This window comes from Schistocerca nitens, chromosome 8 (genome assembly GCF_023898315.1).
Source record: "Schistocerca nitens isolate TAMUIC-IGC-003100 chromosome 8, iqSchNite1.1, whole genome shotgun sequence".
Taxonomy (NCBI): Eukaryota; Metazoa; Arthropoda; class Insecta; order Orthoptera; family Acrididae; genus Schistocerca; species Schistocerca nitens.
The window spans coordinates 533,609,806-533,630,862 of NC_064621.1; the positions used below are offsets into that span (position 1 = coordinate 533,609,806).

Below are 21,057 nucleotides of genomic sequence, written 5' to 3' on the forward strand. Positions count from 1 at the left end.
GGAAGTAAAAAGATGGACAAATTAAGAAATGAGGGAGATGGTAAAGGGAGTAACCTTACAGGAGTGTATATTATAAGACAAGCTTTGTGGTAAATGAATTAAAGCTCCAAGTCAAGGGACCAAGAAGACGACCTAGGGATGGTTGGCTATAAAGAGAGTAGCAGAACATTCAAGGAAAGAAGAAGAATGAAACAGAGTGATGCCAGCATAATGGTGGAAAGATAGAGGAAAATGGAAAAACTTATGTGCAAAACTGGCTGACTCCTGGCTGTAAACTGTTACTTATGATGATTATTCCTATTTTATAGTTCCACAGTCTGCTACCTCTGGGATTGCTTTACATTTCCTGCTTTCTGATTATATAGCTCTTGTTTTTGTTTATCTTTTCACTTAAAAGTAATTTATTGTCCTCCCATACTCTACATTTTGAAGGACCAGTTATTAAATCAAAGATTGTTATGTGCTTTAGCTTGCTTTATGTCGTGTAATGATCTGATTTTGTGGTGAATATGACCAAACAGTGGTTGTTTTAAAAGTTTTTATATCCTTGAAAAGCCATAATATAACAATAAATATTATTTATTTCAGTATTTTGGCCTATAAGAAGTTGACGGAGCCCCATTTATAGGTACAGTGTCAGAAATGAAGTGTCTTCTTTGTTGACCTGATTATACTAACAGCACTTGACTGTTAATTTGTGCTGTGCCAATAATTATAACGTTGAGTTTTTGCCTTGGCATTTAATCATCCTGTGTGTGTGTGTGTGTGTGTGTGTGTGTGTGTGTGTGTCCTCACATTAATAACACATTGTATTCTTAAAGTGTTGCCAAATGGCCTGTTTGGCAACACACTAATTTATTCTGTATAATAATACATTATAAATTATCTACAGTCATTAACTAATTAAACTGGTTGGTAGGGAGTGATGAATGTAAATGAAATTGCTGGATTGAAAATTAATTCACCTGTACCTATGATATGCTTGGTGTTGGAAATTCATTGAGTTCTTCAGCTTTCAAATTAACATGCTTTTTGTCAAACATTAATATACAGTATCAGATATTCATATTCTTCAGTGACTTGGAGATTCTGTTAAATGCAGATAATTGGAATAAACAAAATTAAATTGTAGTGCACAAAGAGGGTGCATAGGGAAAGAAGGTAGCTGTAAGAAAATAATCTTCATGGATGTTGAGGTATAGAAAGGCTCCATACTGATGGAAGAACGGAGGATAGAAAGTGAGGAATACAGTCATTATACAAGCAAAAGAACTTATCTACATTATCTCTCCACATTTGTGTATCCTAACATTTTGCAGTCACTCATTTGCTCTTTCCGATAATTTTATGGTTTATAATAACTCATAGTGATACCAACACTTCCGCTTCTCTTGGGGGGGGCTAACATATCCATACTGTGGATATCTATCTGTAAAAAGAAAATGTGAGTGACTTTGGCAGACACTGTAAGAAACAGAACTCTCAGGAGGTTAGTGTGAATGCAGTTGCTAAGAATAAGTGAGAAGGTAACCATCGATGGTATGAACATGTACTGAGAGCAGCGCAGGAAAAAGTGACAAATTCTACACACTAGCTCAGTCTGTATCTATGAAGATCTTGAGGAAGACAAAAGATTCGGTGGAGGGATACACTCAGTGAAGATAATGCAGTCTTACGAGTAAAAGAAAGAATTGATCTTACAATTTAATTTGATCATTATTTTTTCATTGTGTGTTAGAACATCTTTTCATTCATCTCAGCTGTAATCACCTTTTTTATTTACTTATTTCTTTTTTTCACTTACAGACAAATTAAGCATCCATTGCAGCTGTATATTCTTAATTCTGCATTTCTGAATTGTTGGAAGAGGAATATAGTTACATTTCAAGAACTGACTGTTTTAACGTGTCAAGAAAGCAATATCTTTTGTTGGTGTCCCCTCTGTATTGATTGTGATCCTCCCTCCCTTAAAAAAAAAAAACCACGCAAGTTGACAATATCTGTAACCCCACCCCCTTTACTCTTGTAAGACAATGCTTCTCTCTCTCTCTCTCTCTCACACACACACACACACCATGGTGTATCAGTCGTTGGGAGAATTTTGTTTTTGTAATGTATAGATGGAAACAAGTACAACTATAATGTGTTTCAAGTAGTGCTCAGTGATTCTTGCTAGAAACAAAATATTATTTTAAGTGAAAGTTTATATCCTTATTCCCACATTTGACTGAGGGCCCCAAATTAGTCTGGTGTGATATTCAGTTTAAAAACATGTTAAACTGTTCGGGCTAGGAAGATATGGCGAAAAAATGTTTGCTGGGATTTTAATATCTTTTGTTATTATTGACTGATAGAGAGCAAGCCATGTAGCAACAGTACTAAAACAGTCAGATACAGTTATCACTTAAAGCTCTTCTGCACAAACGTCTAGAATGTGCCTAACTTGTCCATCTCAAGTGCCAGCCCTTGCCACATTGTCTGATACCACCATGCAGCTGCACTTCAATGTTGCTGCTGGAGTACTATTTAATTTTTGTATTCTGATGTCCCTGTAGTAGATACACTCAGTTGGAAATCTCTAAATAATTAGGAAAATCTATGGCAATATTATCTCACTGCCTTTAGCTGTGCAGCAGTAAGCAAACATTTTTACAGTCTGAAGGCCTCACATGATCTCCACAACTACACACCTGTCCCCAACAAAAATAGAATATTGATTAGCATGTACATTCCAGTTTCCAACTGAAGCTCAGTTAGAAAACTTTTTGTCATTTATCAGTGAAAAAGTTCTGTGTGAGATTTATGCCACTGTTGAAGCTGTGGAACAGGAAAGAGAGTTATCATTCAGGAGCAAATGTTTGTGCATTGTCTTTCTGAAAGGGCAGGTAACCTGTAAGTGCAATAAGTGATGGAAAAAGCTGCACAGTGTTCGAAAGTAGATTTTTATGTCATTCTCTGGTGAAAGACTATGGCTGATGTAGCCATACCTTGTATGTATCCCTCACATGAGACTGCCTCCACGATCTTGTCTGAATGGTGCCCTGTTGATGAGTGTACATTTTATTTTCAGTATTCTCATACCCTGCCATCGACACATACCGATGTGTACCGTGATTTTCAGTCTGGCCCTCAGGGGCGTCATGACTCCCTTGTGGGAATGTGTAATGCAAGCACTGAGCGACAAGCTATTGTATCAGCTCTTTCCTTTCTTGTGCTGCAATCTCTCATCTCCAACTTTCCTTACTTCTCATACTTTTGATCCCATAATGAGAGTCCTTGATGGTGACACGACTATTTCTCTAGGTTGTTATATCTTTTGTTTACATCTTTCTCCTTTTACTTTTGACCATGAACATTTTGGCTAAGTGTTTTTGGTTCCATTTTTGATTTCAGTTCAATTTTCCAAAGTTTTCCTGTAGTGTGGACCAGGTGGCAAAAATCGGCTTAAATATCACCAATGTACCTATAGTATAGAAGATACTTACAATAACTAAACAGACATATAAATGTGTTTGAAAACCATTGTGGTAGGCCATTTCATCATAGTGATGTCATTTACCCTCTCAGTAGAGCTCCCTGAAAACAAAGGGATTGCAACTTCTGCTGTCAGAGCTGTTAACTCCACATAAATGCCAAGAAATGTCATCTTCCTGAGACACAGGACTGCTAGCAAGGGTCATCAAGCCAAGACACCTTTTCTGCGACTGGATGGTGTCTGTGGTAAGAGTACTTGATCAGATCAGATGTCATCAGGGCAGATGTTTTGCAGATGAAACAAATCAAATTATACCAAAACAATGACTTTAATGACTTGTGTCACTCAGTGGATAGAGAGAAACACTTTAATGCAGAAACTTACAGCCCCATTGCATTTTGACATCTGGCCTCATCCCTCGAGGGATGAGCGACAAGCACAAGCACAGAGAAGAGGAACTCACAAATTCTGTCAATACCTGATACATTCTTGAACTAATGGAGAGTCATTTACAACCATAATCTTTGTGAAATATAGTGAGGATAAGTTCAGTAGCTGCATTGGAGGGAAAAAATTAGAAATGGATCCCTGCTTATCAAAACGTAACTGCTATGCAGTCACAAGCACTCCTGAAATGTAACAAACTGAGAGACGTTCCTGTCACTGTCAGTCCACATAAAAATCTCAATTTGACCCATGAATATGACTGAGCTACGTGGCACAATGGTTAGAACACCAGGCTCTTATTCGGGAGGATGCCACTTCAAACCGGCGGCTGATTTAGGTTTTCCAGGATTTCCCTAAATCACTTCAGGCAAATGTCAGGATGGTTCCTTCGAAAGGGCTTGGCCGACTTCCTTCCCCATCCTTCCCTAATCTGATGGGACCGATGACCTCCCTGTTTGGTCCCCTCCCTCAAATCAACCAACCAACCAACCAAGAATATGAATTAGAAATAGTGTTATTCAGCACATAGAAGAAGCACTGAGCAGCAGTCAGGCATATTTAAAAGTAGACTAAGATATTGGACACTGTCCTGTCTTCTGGGGTGGGTAGTGTACAAAAGAGGCATGTGTTGGGAAGGGGAGGAATAGCAGGGTACGAGTGGGAGAAGATACTATAGCAGTGCCTGTGGGAGTTTACAGGGACGTGGGCAGCAGCATTTGGAGGCTGGGCTGGGGAGAAGTGAGGAGTGGGGGGGGGGGAGGGGGGGGAGAGAGGACTACACAGTCCCACTGGGGGGGACAGAAGGCTTGTGTAAGGATGAAACTCTGAAGGTGGTCTGTGTCCAACAACTAGGTCGTATTTTAAATATGCTTATCTGCTGTTCAGTGTCTGCTCTATATGGTGAGTATCAATCTATCCTAATTCTTAAAGTTGTTATTGGCTCCCAAATTTTGCATTGTTCAGTGTGACCCAGTATTTTATCCCACCAAGACTCGAAACTGCAGACCGATGATGGATTGTGATCCAACTTAACAATATGAGGATTTCATCTGCCAAAGGCAGAAAGGCCCAAAGTACAACAGAATAAACATGAATGCCTTTATTCTTGGTTTTGAAGGGCAAAGAATTATTTGAGATAGTTATGTCATGGTCTATGAATGTGCTATTAAGTACATTTCCGGTGCCTATGCTTTGGTGATATGTCTTCCTGCTGCGTCATTGACCCTATCTGTGGAAACTGTGGAAAAGCTTTGCAGGATAACTGACTGTGTACAATTTCTTGTATGTGTCAGTTGCCCGTGCCAGCATCCTCCACATTCACCAGCCCTCCCTGTGCTAAAAGAAGAAGAAGAAGAAAGGGAGTTTCAAGAATATAAAATGCTAGACCTGTTACCTTATCTTGTGGTCACAAAGAAATATGAATGTCTTCACATCATCAAAATGGTCTAGATTATTTCAAGCACTGTGCACAGTCTTCTACCTGATATGCTTTTAGCCACAGCCATACAAATCACATGACTACTCATTTGAAGTAGAGGTCACTAACTACTTTAGTCTACAAACATATAACACCAAAATTCCCATGCTGGTGCAGCTGGAAACACCTCATCTGTTTCTGCATCTATGGAGAGCAGGACACCATCCAAGGCATCCTCCTCCTGACATGAAGCTGAAATGTGACCTCACACAAGCCAGTGGATGAAAGAGCCACAGGCAACGTGACACAGAGCAGCTCATTCATCACCCAATCTGGAGCTTAAAGACAACAAATTGCCACACAAACTCCAACCTTCTTAGGTACAGAAAGAGAGAGAAAAAAGTATAAGTCAGACAGAAAGAAAGGAAAAACGTTAACTAGAAGCAGATTTGACAGTTCAGACAGAATCAGATATCCCCGTATGTACAGAAGACTCAACATATATGGATGTTGCCCCATGCCTCACAGGTAGTGCGAGACCAACATCTACATCTTTCACCTTCACTGAAATGTTTCATCCTCTTTAATGTTATTACAGTGGAATTGTAATGTATAGTCCCACCACCTGGCAGAGCTCTGTCAACTATGGCAACCTATCACATAGTATGCAACATAGGAATTACTTTTTTTAGAGAACCATCTCTCTAATATTAGACATCATACCTATTGCATTGATCGTGTCGGTGTAAAGAGGGCATATGTGCACTAATACATTCTAACATCTGCAGCAAACAATTGCACTTCACAACAGACTAAGAGCAGTAGCTACCTGTTTCCATACTAGAGGACAGATAACAATATGCAGTACCTACCTGTTATCGAGAGACAAGAGCCTTGTAGCAAAATTACCCAAACCCTTAACATTAATGGGGGAGTTAAATGCTCGTAATCCTTTTTGAGGTAGCAGTGCTGAGTCTGGTAGAGGACAACTCTTAGAAAATCTTCTTGTGGAATTTCGATTCTGCATCCTAAACACAGGAACAATAACATATTTTAGCATTGCCTGTTGTACTTTATCCAGTGTAGACTTCTCAGTATGCAGCCTGAGCGTCACCACCGTGATGCTGGAATATCCACGGAGTCCTGCATGACAGTGATCACTTTCCAATCGTGCAATCCCTACCAGACCAAAATGTTGATGACTTTTTAACATGCTAGTACCTTAGAAGAGCTAATTGGCCAGCCTGTGCCTCCAAATTGCAGATTCAAATCATCCAGGAGAAAAATATCGCTGAGGTGCTGCAGGAAGCTCCTTTCACAATTATACCTTTTTCCACGGACCTTCCTACACAAAATCATATACCCTGGCATTCAATGAAATAGCAAAGGCCATTAGAGAACGATGAAGAGCACTACAATGCTATAAACGCCTTCCCCATATGACCAACTTGATTACATTTAAATGACTCTGAGTGAAAGTACAGCTTTTTATTAAAAAAATGGAAAAAAGAATGTTGAAAACAATATGTCTCCTCTATAATGGCGTGCATTCCATCATCTCTCCAAGTATAGGCTAAACTACAATGTATTTGTGGACATCAGCTACCCACAGGAATTTCTAATGAAGGCATTATCTCTGACTCCCTGGATATTGCTGAACTTTTCACTGCACAGTTTGCAGAAAAATCTGCATCCCAAAATTACCACCCTGCCTTTTCAAATTATGGATACCTAGTGGAGCTTAACATTATGTTCTTTCACTCCCATCATGTAGAAACCTATAGTGGTCCTGTTAATGAATAGGAACTCAGTAGTGCCTTAGCTTCATTTTGATATATGTCACCAGCTTTTGAAAAATCCACAGCCAGTTGCTTCAACACATGAACAACAGCAATCAAGAGTAGCCTGGTGATTTTTAATCGAGTATGGTGAGAGGGAATTTTTGCCAGTAAGTAGGAGGAGAGCATAGTTGTACTATGTTTAAACTGGGGAAAGATGCACATAACATAGATAATTATAGACTAATTTATCTAAACAGTTGATAATTGTTAGAGATAATGGTTATAATTGATTTCATTGGTGTTTCAAATCCAAATGACTACTTTCGTAATTCCAGTGTGGCTTCTGAGAATCTTGTTCTATCACTAACCACCTTAAGGGACTTAATTTATACATTCAAAGAGTCCTTTGCACACCGCAGACATATTATTACTGTATTCTTTGATTTCCAAAATGTTTATGATACTACATGGTGATATCACATCTTGCCTTCTTTACACAAGTGGAATTTTTGGATTGCCTATCCATTTTTGTATGGAACTTTGCGATTGTTTTGGGTATGAGGTGGCATGATCCTTAGTACCCAGTGCATCCAGGGGAATAGCATCTTACAGAAATCAGTGCTGGTTGCTGTCATTTTTGCTATTGCAGTCTTTGGTATTTTAACCACTGTGAATCCTGAGGTCTCGCCAGCATTGTAGGTAGACAAATTATGTATATATTACTGCTCAACATCTCTCCATACTGTAGAATAGCACCTTTAAAGTGCTATACACGGGGCATAAGATGGGCAAGAAGTGTGTGTACGGTTTTTTAACTAACGAAATTTCCTGTTGTTCGTATTGCAGACTTTGGTCTGTACATTCACACCCGAAACTTCACTTAGGAAACCAGCCACTAGATGTACTTGACAAATTCCACTTTTTAGAACTATTATTTGCTAGTAACCTAACGTGGAAACCACACATACGAGGATTCAAGGATAATTGCGTGAGGGAACTAAATGATATCTGTTTCCTCAGCACATTTTTCCTGGGAACAGACCTAATGGCTTTATTAAGGTTTTATAAAATGCTAATTTTAATTCACTTATACTGTGGATGTGTTGTTTATGGTTCAGAAAAACCATCTGTACTTGGGCAAGACTAACAGTTAGACTCAAAGAGTCCAAACAAACAAATGTGATTAAAACACAGAAAATGTGATAAAAGAAATATAAAAGGCAAACTAAGATAAAATCACACTTACTCTCTCCCATTATCATCCACTCAATCACACTAACTCACAAAATGGAAAACATTGTGACAAATGGGGAGATGTTCGAAAACTGTCAATTAAAACACAACAAAGACTATAGGAAAACTAAAATAGATTCCCAGCAGTGTGTGGGTGGTTGATGACTTACCGAAAACACAGATGAGCCAGCCACCCTGGTACACATTAAAAATGTCATCCTAAAATTTTAGGGAACAGGTCACACAATTCACAAAATTTTAAAAGTCACACCACATTTTTTTTGATTATCAGCTAAAATAGACAGCAAATCTGTTGGCCAATGGTCTAAAAATAAAGCACAGTTTAATAAAATGTGGCACATTGTGATCTGTATGTCATAAGCACCACACATTGGAGAGTCCTCTCTCCTGAGCAAAATGCATGTGTCTTAGGGCTGTGGCGTATACGAAGGCAGGTAAGGAGATATGCCATAACCATGTTGTTGACTTAAGTAGACACAGTTTATTGTATGTCACTTCCAGCCACTCGTCTTCCCACCTGTGCATCACTCTGTAACTCAACAGCGAGGCGATAGTATACAGAGGGATGGCACGCTGAACTAACTAAGGATCATGACACACCTCCTTGGCTGCTGCAAGCACCTTTTGTTCCCCACAATACTCATGTGCTATGACACCCAGCAGAAAGACCCCTTCTTTCCCAGCTGTTGTAGGAGGAGGAGGGTGTGCTGGATATTCTCTACTACTTTATTTACTGGGTTGTAGAGAATGAAGGACACTCAGGGAATTGGAACAAACAAAGAATGTAGCACTCAAAGCATTTCTCATCTGCTCCAGTGCCCACAGTATCACGTATAATTTGGAATTGAAGACTGTAAAGTCTTGAGGCAGTTGGATCATGAGGACACACTCTAGGGAAACAGCAGATCAACCATCGGAGTCACCTGTTTAGTCCACCCGTAAATTCAGCTACAGAGTTGTGACATTCAGCTGAAATGTCATAAAGTAATGTATTAGAAACATATGCAGGAGTGCAACCTCTCCTGTACTGCATAAAATCTAAAATTACTCTGGGCCTCTGCAGTAACCAGGACGGCAGGAGGTTAAACTCCTGGAGTTGGGGTTGTACATGCTCCACACAAAATGACTCCAGCACATGCTGCACATGGTTCACAAATGGCCCTGTTGCTCATGGACGTTCCAGAGACAGACGAGCAACAGTAGGGTGTGCAGGTGAATTTGAAGCAGTGATGAATTTATGTGCCTGACACAACACGAGGAGCTGCCACTGCATGGTGAGTGGCAGTTCCTCAGTCTCAGCACAGAGACTGGGTATGGGGCTTGTCCTAGAAGCACCTGTGGCAAGCCTAATCCCCCTTCCACCCCCCCCCCCTCTCTCCCCCCCAATCCGATTGTAGATAGTGTCAATAATCTTCAGATAAGAAAGCTTCAATGATCCATGTATCGTGCACCTATAGTCTAGCTGCGATCACACAGAAGCCCTATAAAATTGGAACAGGTGTGTCCTGTCTGCTCCCAAAGACCTTTGGCTAAGGCACTTTAAGATATTCAATGCCTTCTGGGTTCTGGCTTGCAGGTCTCTCGAATAAGGAGTGTTTCAGAGAACTCAATGTGATACTGCTTATGGCTATGGTAAATAGGGTTGCACTTAAAACTCTGCCCTGAGGAAAAACATTCACCTGCTCAAAATGAGCTGACAGCATGTCATCAACTCAGGACCGAGAACGCACTGTGATACGAAGGACCATATGAAGATGGGGATGTGGCCACAAAAGACTCATTGGTGGAGCTGTCCTAGAATACTATGTCTCCAAGTAGTGTCATATGCCTTACTGATGTCAAAGAGTGCACTGATACATTGATGGTTGTGTGGGAAATGTTTGTGAATAGTCTCCTCTAGAAGGGTCAAGTTGTTGATAGTGGATTGAAATCTCCTGAATCCACACTATGAGTGGCTAAGTAGTTGCCTGGTCTCCAGCATCCACATGATACAATTGTTAATTATTTGGACAGTTCATTAAGGTGATGCTCTGTTAGCTACTGGGCCATGTTCAATCCTTTGCTGGTTTGAAGATAGTTATCTGAACGGTCTCTCTCCAATAATCAGGAAAAAGACCTGTCAGCCATATCAAATTAAGTCATACAAGGTGTATTTCCTTAGATGCGGATTGCAAATGTTAAAGCATGCTGTTCTAGATTTGGTCATGACCAGGTGCAATATCAGGAGCCTCAGATAGTGCCAAATCCAGCTCCCATATGGCGAAACGGCAGTTGTAAGACTAAAGAATTGTTGGATCTAAGGTCCAACTGGCCCCTATCTATGGTCACACAGTAGCGGCAGATCCTGGCTGGCATTGACAGCAGTTGACGAAAAATTCACTGTCATCATCTGAGTGATGCCTCTGGACATTGTTTGGAGACACCCCTGTTTTAGCACAGCTGCTGTTGGTAAACGACTGTATTTACCGGAAGTCCTCCTGATGGCTTCTCACACTCCTGTAGAATAAGTGGAACAGTTGATAGAGTTCAGGAACTGTTTCCATGATCTTTTCTTCCTCTTCTGAATGATACATCAAGCCTTCTCTCTGGTGACTCGAAAGGCTGTGAGGTTGTCTGCTGTTGGGTATCATTTAAACCTTCATAATGCCACAAGCCTGGCCCAGATTGCTGAGCAGCAATCAGTGACCCAACAAGGTTCAGGTTGCCTCCTAAAATGACTTAAGGACATTAGGGTGGATATATCAACAGTAAGGTGGATCACTTGTGTGATTTGGTCCACCCATTCCTGGATGCTGCCTTGATTTTTAAACACAGCTGGCTGAACAGCGTCCAGTTAGCTCTGTTGACTGTCCATTTCCAGGTCTTCTGTTCAAGTAATGCTCCATACAGCAGGTGGATCCAAAGTGAGAAGTAGCCACTGGAATGAAGGTAATAAGTTGCTTCCTACTGAGCAGACTCTGCAATGGCTGGAGAGCAGAAAGATAGATCGATGGCTGAGGATAACCCAGCCGAGAAATTGGAGTCACTGAGTAGGAGAAATGGGCTGGGGAGTTGTTCTGTAAGGCCTGTGAGAGCTTCAGAGTCTTTTGCATCCAGCGAGGGTAAAGACCGTGAGCAGATAGTGATTTGCTGAGCCATATGAACTTAAATGGCTACAGCTTGTAGATCAGTAATCGAGGAGAGAGAGAGAGAGCAGAGGATTGGTGTGCGTTATTGACAAACAGAGCACCGCCCCCCCCCCCCCCCCCCCCTCCCGGCTCTTTCCCCAGTCAGGTCATCCTTGCAGTGGAGGGTATAGCCCCAAACACAAGGGTGTCAGTGGTCTTAAAATATGTTTCTTGTAGACACAAGCACAGAGAATATACCTGTGCTAGGAGTTTCAGTTTGTCAACATGAGTCCTGAACCCATCCATGTTCCAATATAGTGTGGAGCCATTTATCATGGGGTTGCACATCCAACCTGTCTCTCTGAAGAGGGGGGGGGGGTGCAACAGGTTGAAGTTGGCTAGAAGGCTGTGGGATCTAATACAACTACAGCTTGACACATGCACTGACAGACACGGGTTGTAATGCTGACCTACCTCCATTTGTGTAGAAGCATTGGCTGTTGAAATAGTCTTTTTAAGGGCTGATGCAATGATTATGGGAGGCTTTGTAGATCTTCTTGGCTTTGCCATACTGGATGCATTTTGTTGTTTTAATGTCCTGTATCCTCCTTTCTTCTAGGCAGATGCTGCAGTCTGCTCCAGACTGCGGAGTCAGCAGATGATGGTTGAGGTGATTGCTATAGCAAAAATCTACTAATAGCAGTATTGCTGGCCCTTGTTTTGATCACAACTGAGGTAGAATCTTCCTACACATCAGTCAGGGGCCTGAAGATGGCGCAGTAAAATGCTGAAACTGGTTGCCAAATAAAACAAGGTTGGAAACTAGATGGCTGAAAGGTGTTTAATGTAACATCCTTACGCAATTGAGGTGTGACAGTTTCCCCACAGGTTGCCTGCTGACAACCATTCCACATCAACAGCCATCCATCTCATTGGTGCATAGCATACCTTTAGATTGAGTTGGTTTTTTTTTTTTTTTTTTTTTTTTTTTTTTTTACAACATCCAGGCAGTTGGGCATCTTGCCTGCCCTGCACCCGACTCTCTCTCGGACAGCCAGTACATGGTCTGCTAACATCCTTGTCACTTACATGCTGAATTGTTCCGTTTGCCATCATAACATCAGCACCTTCTGAACAACACATAGATATCTCTAATTCTAATGCTATTGAGTGTATAAAGAACAAGATCGGTGATTGGTAAGACTTTGGGCTGCATAGTTTATTTACATTGGAATTTACATTATGTGGGGATGTGCATCTCCAACTAAAGGATTCCAAAAGTGTGCTTTAAATTATTTGGTTTGATGTTTGGTAATGGAGAAAGGCTAATAACAATTGAAATTTGCAGAGATGACATTATTCGGTTTGTAGGCGAGAATAACAGAAAATAGTGATATGAACCATCGAACAAGTTGTTTTTAATTCAAATTTTAAAATTATAGTTTTCTGAAAAAGGAAAGAGACATTAGTATTTTTGTATTTTTTCTTTTTCCATGTAAATTAATAAATAATTAGTAGGTGTTAATATCTCCACAAACAAAAAATATTTGACAGCATTACATTCTGTCACTTTTTATCAATGATGTGGTTTTATTTTTTGAGTGAATGATAAGTTTCAATTCTGCATTCTGTAAGTGCTTGCTATTGGTTGTGAGTGTGCAGAAAGTGTTTTAGCATGGAAATCCTACTCTAATAAGCAGACTGAACCAATCTAAGTTGTTATATTTCTAGTGGCTTGGTGACTTAGGCCCTCCTGCAAATGTTGCAGCTACAAATTTAAAGTTAAATATATCACATCTTATTCTCACAGAATAAGCTGCATTAAAATAATACATGAAATTCAGAACATATTATCCAGTCACCTATTATTCAAATGCTAGTAAGCAGTAAAATGAAGAACAGAATAGAACCAAAGCTTCCGACTAAAATATAGAAGAATATATGATAAATTGTCCACAACAAATCACATAACAAGAAAAATAAGTTTTAGTTGGTACAGAGTGATCAGTGATATAACAAAAATATCTTATAGGTTGCGTGCTATAGGACTAACTGACGGCAATTTGTGCTTCGAACATTAATTAGTGGACATGTTCATATGTCGATTTACATACGAGGGTTGCAGCACTATGTGGAAAGGTATAAAGGAACAGCAAGCAGAAATGACAAAGGATACTTTACTGTGCCAGAATTGACTGCCGTATTTGCAAAAACAAAATAATAATGTTGTTATACGTGCCTATGGCAACTTTGTTAATTATGTAATATGTAAAAGAACTTTTCATGAGGAATGGAATTCTTATGTCTAAACTGAATTCAATAAAGTGTATAACAGAAATGATCACAATACAAACTTTGCCATTATCATAACAGTAATATTTTATAAGCAAAGAATAGAACAAATTTTTAATAAAATTGGATGACAGAAATCTACAACTAGAATTACTGAAGAGTAACGAACACTCAGTCATATTTCAGCCTCCTGCTGAGCGAATATTTTTATTTCTTTGACAAGTTGTCAACATTAATGCCAAATCCCCCATATTTTTGAAAAGTTAACCACAAAGGGTGTAGATACATTTTTTTTATTTTGTGTCAAATATGCTGCTAAAATAAGATCTTTTCTGCATCCAGCATCTACTATAGAGACATCACAGGGGAAAATAACAAGAGCTACAGAATGATTAATTATCACATGGATACTCATGAAGAGTAACCTTTAAATTCACAAGAATAAAATGGAGATAAAGAATTGCTACCAAGTTACATTGTAGATGTTCCCAGTTAGCAGAGGTTGAATTAAATTTGCTTTCCGTATGCAGTTATTAAAGAAAGTATTTGGTCTGTGAATGCTGCAATTGCCAGCTACGAGTAGCAGTCTACACTTAACAGATGAAGGAACTGATGACGTTGCAGTTTAGTCCCTTTCATTCCAACCCAACCAACCAACTTGCAATCTACTTAAATATATGTTCTCACTGAAAGCAACATTTTTGTTGTATTGTGTTAAAATTTATTTATTAATCATAATTTTGATATTTGTTGAAAAGTTGCTCATAGAAAGGCAATTTATGAAAAAATGTAATTACCTTGTACGAAGCATAGAATTAACCAGAGGAAAAGTACTCCAATTGGAGCACAAAAAAGGTGAGTATGCTCCTGTTTGTTAAAAGACTCAGATTGAAAAGTGGTGTACCAGTCACCTCATTTCTACCTCCCTCAGCACCTTTAAATGTTTTTTGAAAAATTTTGGCGTACAAACTCGTACAGGCTCCCCTAACTGAAACTCGCTCACACCCATTAGTCCATCACTGTAGGTCACTCATACCCACCCATTCCTGCTCCCACTGGCACTGACTCTTCACTCTTTTCCTAGTACTGTTCTGTCACTGTCAACTATGTTCCACTGCCACCGTGTCGTTCTCTTTCTCACACACTGCCATTGTCTCCTTCTCTTTCTCTCACACTGCCATTGTCTCCTTCACTCTTTCTATACCACAGCCATTATCTGCTAGCTTCCAGTATTTATTACTTTTCCATCTCTTTCCCACTGCTACTATTTTCTTGTCTCCCAGCAGAAAAAAAACTTGAATATGTTTGCATGCCAAAATTTTTGGGAGCATTTTTAAAAGTACTGAAGAAGGTAGAATGAGGCAGCTGATATACCTCTTTCCAGTTAGTCTTTAAATATACAGGAGCATATTTGCCTTTTTTGTGCTTCACTAGGAACATTTTTCTTCTGATTCCCTTCTTTTCACTGCCACAACTGGCATGTCGTTCATATGTAAAGAACTTCATATGTTAGTAAATATTTTATAGTTTATGTATGTGAAATTGATATAACGTCAGACCGGATTTTATGTGCATAAAAATTTGGATGTGATTCAGTAGAACAGAAGCATAGGGTTATCAGAACCCCTCTGATGATAACAGGGGTACTTTACGATGTTTTTCTCCGTGCTACATCGCTTTATGAACAATATTTTCACCCACACCAGGTTTTAGGTGCATTTTTTTTTACATGTTCAAGTAGGGTAACTTTGAACCTTTGTATCTGGGAAATGGATAAAGACTTCAAGAACATTTTCAAGGTTGTTAAAGAGCTGGATCTTAGGCATATAGCATAAAAATTACTGGCATTTGCAGTGCATAGCTGTCTTGGCTTCCGCAGCTCAGTTTTGGTAACAAAAAACGATATTTTTGGGGTGTTTCTGAACAACAGATAAAGATTTTTGGGAACAGGAAGATGGCATCTCTAAATAAATCCCTAGAGAATATACCGTTAGTATTTGAGCAATTTGGTGCTGTTATTTATTATTTAGACTCACCTCACTCCAGATTTTATGTTCACATTTTGTGTGTACAAATAGGGGAACTTTGAGCTTCTGTATCTCAGAAATGGATAAAGGTATCAAGAAAAATTTTTAATTTGTTTGATATAGGGATCTTAGGAATACCCTAAAAATGTCCACCATTTGCTGTGCATAACAACATTGGAGGGTGTGGCTCAGTTTTGGTATCCAAAACCATGTTTTTTGGGTTTTCGCAGGAACTGACCATGAACTAAAGGATGCCTCCATAAGCCCCATAAGGTGCAACATAGACCACATCTGATGCAAAAATAATCAACTGTTGCTCTCCATGTGCCTGATCTGGAGACAGTATAATATTCAAACTTTGACCCTGTACTGTAGGATAGTTACAGTAAGACAATCCTGTTGTGCATACAAATGGTCACTAGCCCAAGGGCTATCCAAGACCTTTGACCCTCCCTTTCTGTCACCAATGGAACTCAAGGTGTGAACTCTGTGAAAATCCTGTTTTTGTAAGTGGCATTTTGGATCATACAAGGTAGCTCTTGCTGTTGCGTACATAACAATAAAGAGTCATCATTATCATGTTTTACAGTTTCCATCACTTGGCTGGGTTCGCTTGCATCATAATCTCTTTCTTTCTTTGTTCTCCCAGTTGTTTCTCTCTCCAATCTAGTCCAGTCTTTTCATCTCTTCTTCACATATTTCTTCAGTCCAGCAATTCACCTGCGTGTCAGTCTTCGTCTAGATCTCGTGCCTATTATTGTCCATTCATAAGGCTGTCTCAGTATCGTGCCAACTCCCATTCATTTAACATAACATCTTACACTGGTATTTTCTGTGGTATCTTGTATGAACTGCTCTTTCACTATTTCTCTCACAGTTGCATTGCTTACTCTATCTGTTTAGTAAGTCCTATCTTGCTTATTTTAAATTAATAATTAAAAATAAAAGTAAGGTGGATCGAAATGTATGGTATTCAATCTCTGGTCAGTCCTAGGATTTTTATGTTGTTCATCACTTCTTTCACCTCTGGCAGCAGTTGTTAATATGAAAACTGCTGAGTTCTCTGGGGTCAAAATCCACATTGATCTGTAAGTCCACCATAACTGTCTGGGTAAGTCAGTTCCAAGGTTACAGGAAGGCAAAAGTAATGTCACGCTCAACAGGACCATGCCTAGTAAAGTGTGGTGGTGTTCAAACCAATCTTTGGGTTGATAACTACTCATTTACAGTACAAGATCTGAGATGCAGAAGGCATCAGTGTTCAACCTACTCCTCCCACTGCCAGACTAGACTAGAACATTTTAAAGTGGGTTAGAGTCTGAAAACTTCTGTGGTGTTTCCACATGGGCCTTCATGAATAGTCCTCATTCCAGGCAATCACTATTAAAACCCAGTTAATGTGAGAATTGTCATCTTTGAATAAGATTCTTATGTGCAGGGCTTTGGAAGACTGTGGTTTCATCGTCAGGCACATGTTAGTTGATGAAATATTTGTTCTGTGAAGGAACAAATTCGTTACCTCCAGTACAATATTACAAGAGGTCAGAGAGAAAATTTGATTGGATTGCTTACATTTCCTTGTGGTATGATAGCATCCTTGGAGAGACAAGAGTTTTTCACTATAAATCCAGAAAGTATATGTTTTAATATATTTGAATGGCAATTTACTTCTGCACTAAGAAGTATATTATAAACTGCAGTACCATTTTTACCTCTAACCTCCTGTAACATCATATTGTGAACTTATGAATTTGTTTATTCACAGAACGAAGATGTTGTTTCACCAACCTGCACCTGATGATCGAAGCAACCGTCATGCGACATGCTGTGCTTAATAAATGAAATGTAATGTGATTGAGCTGCATTCTCTCGGGAAAAGTAACAGGTTAAAAACGAACGTAGATTTGTGTGTTAGGAAGTCTTTTTTGAAGGTTTCTTCTGACGTGTATGCTTGTACAGAAGTGAAATATGGATGATAAGCAATTCGTAGAAGAAGAGAATAGAAGTCTGTGAAATTTGGTGCTGCAGAAGAGTGCTGAAGATTAGATGGGTAGATCAAATAACTGAGGCGGAAGCACTGAATAGAATTGGGAAGAAAATAAATTTGTGGCATAACGTCTCAAAAAGAAGGAATCAGTTGATAGGGCATATTCTGAGATATCAAAGAATCAATTTATTAGTTGGTGTGTGTGTGTGTGTGTGTGTGTGTGTGTGTGTGTGTGTGTTTGGGGTGGGAATTGTAGAGGGAGATTCAGATGGATGTAGGTTGCAATAGTTATTCAGAGATGAAGGGGCTTACACAGGGCAGAGTGCATAGAGAGCTGCATCAAATCAGTGTTCGAACTCAAGTCCACGACATCAAATGCAATTGAAGATGGATTTCTGACAACAAAACTTCCTTCAATCAACAGTTATGATACATAAACCTGCTGTAGATGAAGTTAAATAATCTTGATAGTTTGAGTCTTATACTATTACATTCATTGTTAAAGTAGGGGAAAAATGACAAAATGTCATTTACTTGCAGCTCGTTGTAGCTGTTGAGATTCAAGATACCACTCACAGGAACAAAAAGAACAAATTTCCACTTTACTTAAAACGTCACCTGCACTCCAAGAAGCCCCTCAAGCTTGTACAGTTCTTTGCACGTAGCTCTATTGGACAACTTCCTGTGGTCTACAACAAACACAACATCATTTCACTCAAATACTGTCAAGAATTCAATTCATTTGACTAGACACTATATTTACATTTCTCCGTGGTCCCACTATTGGTGCCCTTTTGCTGACTGTAATCATGTAACTTTAGATGGTCTCTTGCATAAAACTCTACTTCTAAAATCCATTTGATACAATTCTCTGTGGAGTGTTTATTCAGCAACGGTTTGAGAAGAATCAGCAGTGGCACCCTGAAGTAATTCCCCACCTTTTAGTGATGTTGTTTGAAGCCATCAGTGTGGACAAGCATTTATAGTGTCAGTCCATCATGATTGTTTTTCAGTCACAATTCTTATGTGAGTTTCTTATAGACTGTAAACCTATAGAAAAGCACACTATAACTCTGTAACCCATCAGTTTTTACTTGCTGACCTTTCATAGCTGAAAAGTAATCCCCTCATTTGCCGTATTAACTACTACTTCCCTTAGACAAACATTGATATGCACTTCACAAATTCAGTGAGACTCTAATCTTCCTTCCTTTCTTCCTTCCTTCATTTATACTCCTCTCCTGTTTCATATTGTTCCATACCTTCTGCAGATGCAAGCAATTACTTTTAGCTTTAGAATGTCAGAAGACTAATTTTTAGTTTTTGAGCTTATGAAATAGCCTTTAACTTCCAAATAGTAAAGATATTTCTTCTTATTTGTTATATTTATGAACACATGTGTTTGCCATTATAATTTAATTGTTGAATAGTCTTCAGTTTTGTTTTGACAGATGTAATTTCTTTTTTTTTCTACAGCCAAAGAAAGCATCCACTCCAAAGCAGAAGATTGATCCCTCACCAGGTGAAATTGTCCGGTCTGGTGCAGCAGCATTCTTTGGTGCTATGAGCACTGATTGGTTCGGATAAACCACATAATTCACCTTTCTTGTTACCAAAGAGGAAGAAATGTTATGCCATTACAAGTTAATCAAATTTTTACAGAACTGCACAGGCTATAATTCTTGTACAGGACTGTTAATATTATGGTGAAATAGCTTTAAACTTGTACACAACTGTTAATACTGTTTCCATGTGCACTGTAGTGCATTGCAGTACCTGTTTTCTGAGTAATAAACATTTACATTGTTATCAAGTGTGCTATTCATTTCTTTTTGCAGTATGTGAGAGCTTTTAATTATGTTATGAAACTGAAGGCATTAATTTGTGAACTTCTAGGTATATACATGAATAACAAATTACAAATTTTGAAGATGAATACGTGTATTTTTACGTTCTGGAATATAAGATTAAGAGAAGTAATTTTCAATAGATATACAATATATACTGAGTGAATTCCAGTAATTGTACCAAACTGCAGGGTATGAGAAGACAAGAAATGGATAAGAATTAATGTACATGTCAAGAAATTCATAGTTTCCCCACACCAAAGACCAAGTAAGGTGTATCATGAGCCAGTATGCACAGCAGGTTGAACGTATATTGACCTCTGCGTATCTCTTGTGGGATAAACTGTATCTCTGTGGCATAGTAACCATGAAATATGAAGACCAGTTCAGCCCAGTTCAGAGACTGAACTTGTGGGTAGGGATTACTGGTGTTGTTGCAGCGTGGGTCTCAGGCAAACCACAGGATATGCGGGCCAGCATACCTGCATACTTTGGAGTTGAGCATTCCAGTTGTATTTAATCTGTTGTTCTACTGGCTATTTTTTTTATAGATTGTCGTATTAAAAGTTTGATGTGCTTTCGTGGCTTCTTTCTTGTTAAGTTCTAGTAGTAGATTTTATTATGAGGCACACATCAATGTATCTCAGGGATGTGGAAGAAGACAATTCTGTCCAGGGTCCAGGTTAAATACTGTTAACTTTTATTACGAACTAAACATCGTTGATTTACTTCTGTGATAGAAATTAATCACAAATAAAAAATATCTTTCATTATCCATTTTTATAGTCTTGGGCCTAGCAAACTGAAATGTACTTGGGTTATATTTTAAAATTACTTTCTCGTAGCTAAAATGATTTCAGTGCTTGCTTTATACAGTGACCAGAGATGCTAGGCTGATAGTTAATCTTGGCCGATTACTGAACAATGGACTCTCGCTGTGCTGCACAACGAAGCGGTTTAAAAGTTATATTTTCTCAGTACAGTTTTAAAATGAATCATTCAACATTAATTAAATTAATTTTTCATGAAACTAGTCTTGATTTGTACTTTAAATAAAACTGAAACTCTTTCTTAGTTAACTTTTCTTCGTATTACATCTTCATAACATAGATAAAGTATTTGTCAGAAATTAAAGTTTGTTGATCCTTTTGAACTCTTATATTTTCACAACTCAAGATAGGTATCGCTCACATGAGCTAATACTGAGTCAAAATGAAAACTCAATGAGCAAACAAGGTGATTGTACCAAAATGAACTAACAGAATGACCTGAACAAAACAAGAGTGAGACACTGTTGTCTCTATTACTTATAGATTAATACAAACAAACAAATTATAACCTAGAGAATTCTTACTCCTTTACTCTTTTACGGCTGTATTATATTCCTTTTTTTATACTCATACTCATATATTTCAGTAAAATT

The 21,057-nt window shown here is 38.8% G+C and overlaps 1 protein-coding gene across 3 annotated transcripts in view; it reads left to right on the top strand.

The window, feature by feature from the left end:
• The window catches only part of LOC126198486 (conserved oligomeric Golgi complex subunit 1), a 108,472-nt gene extending 88,876 nt beyond the window's left edge, over window positions 1-19,596 (top strand). For 2 of the 3 annotated variants that reach the window (XM_049934856.1, XM_049934858.1), the window contains exon 16: window positions 19,264-19,596. In XM_049934856.1, the coding sequence (XP_049790813.1) occupies window positions 19,264-19,374 (111 nt within the window). In that variant the 3' untranslated portion in view covers window positions 19,375-19,596. Of the gene's footprint in view, window positions 1-588; window positions 629-19,263 lie in introns of all 3 variants that reach the window. The other variant, XM_049934857.1, reaches the window with a different exon arrangement.
• The last annotated feature ends 1,461 nt before the right edge of the window (window positions 19,597-21,057 follow it).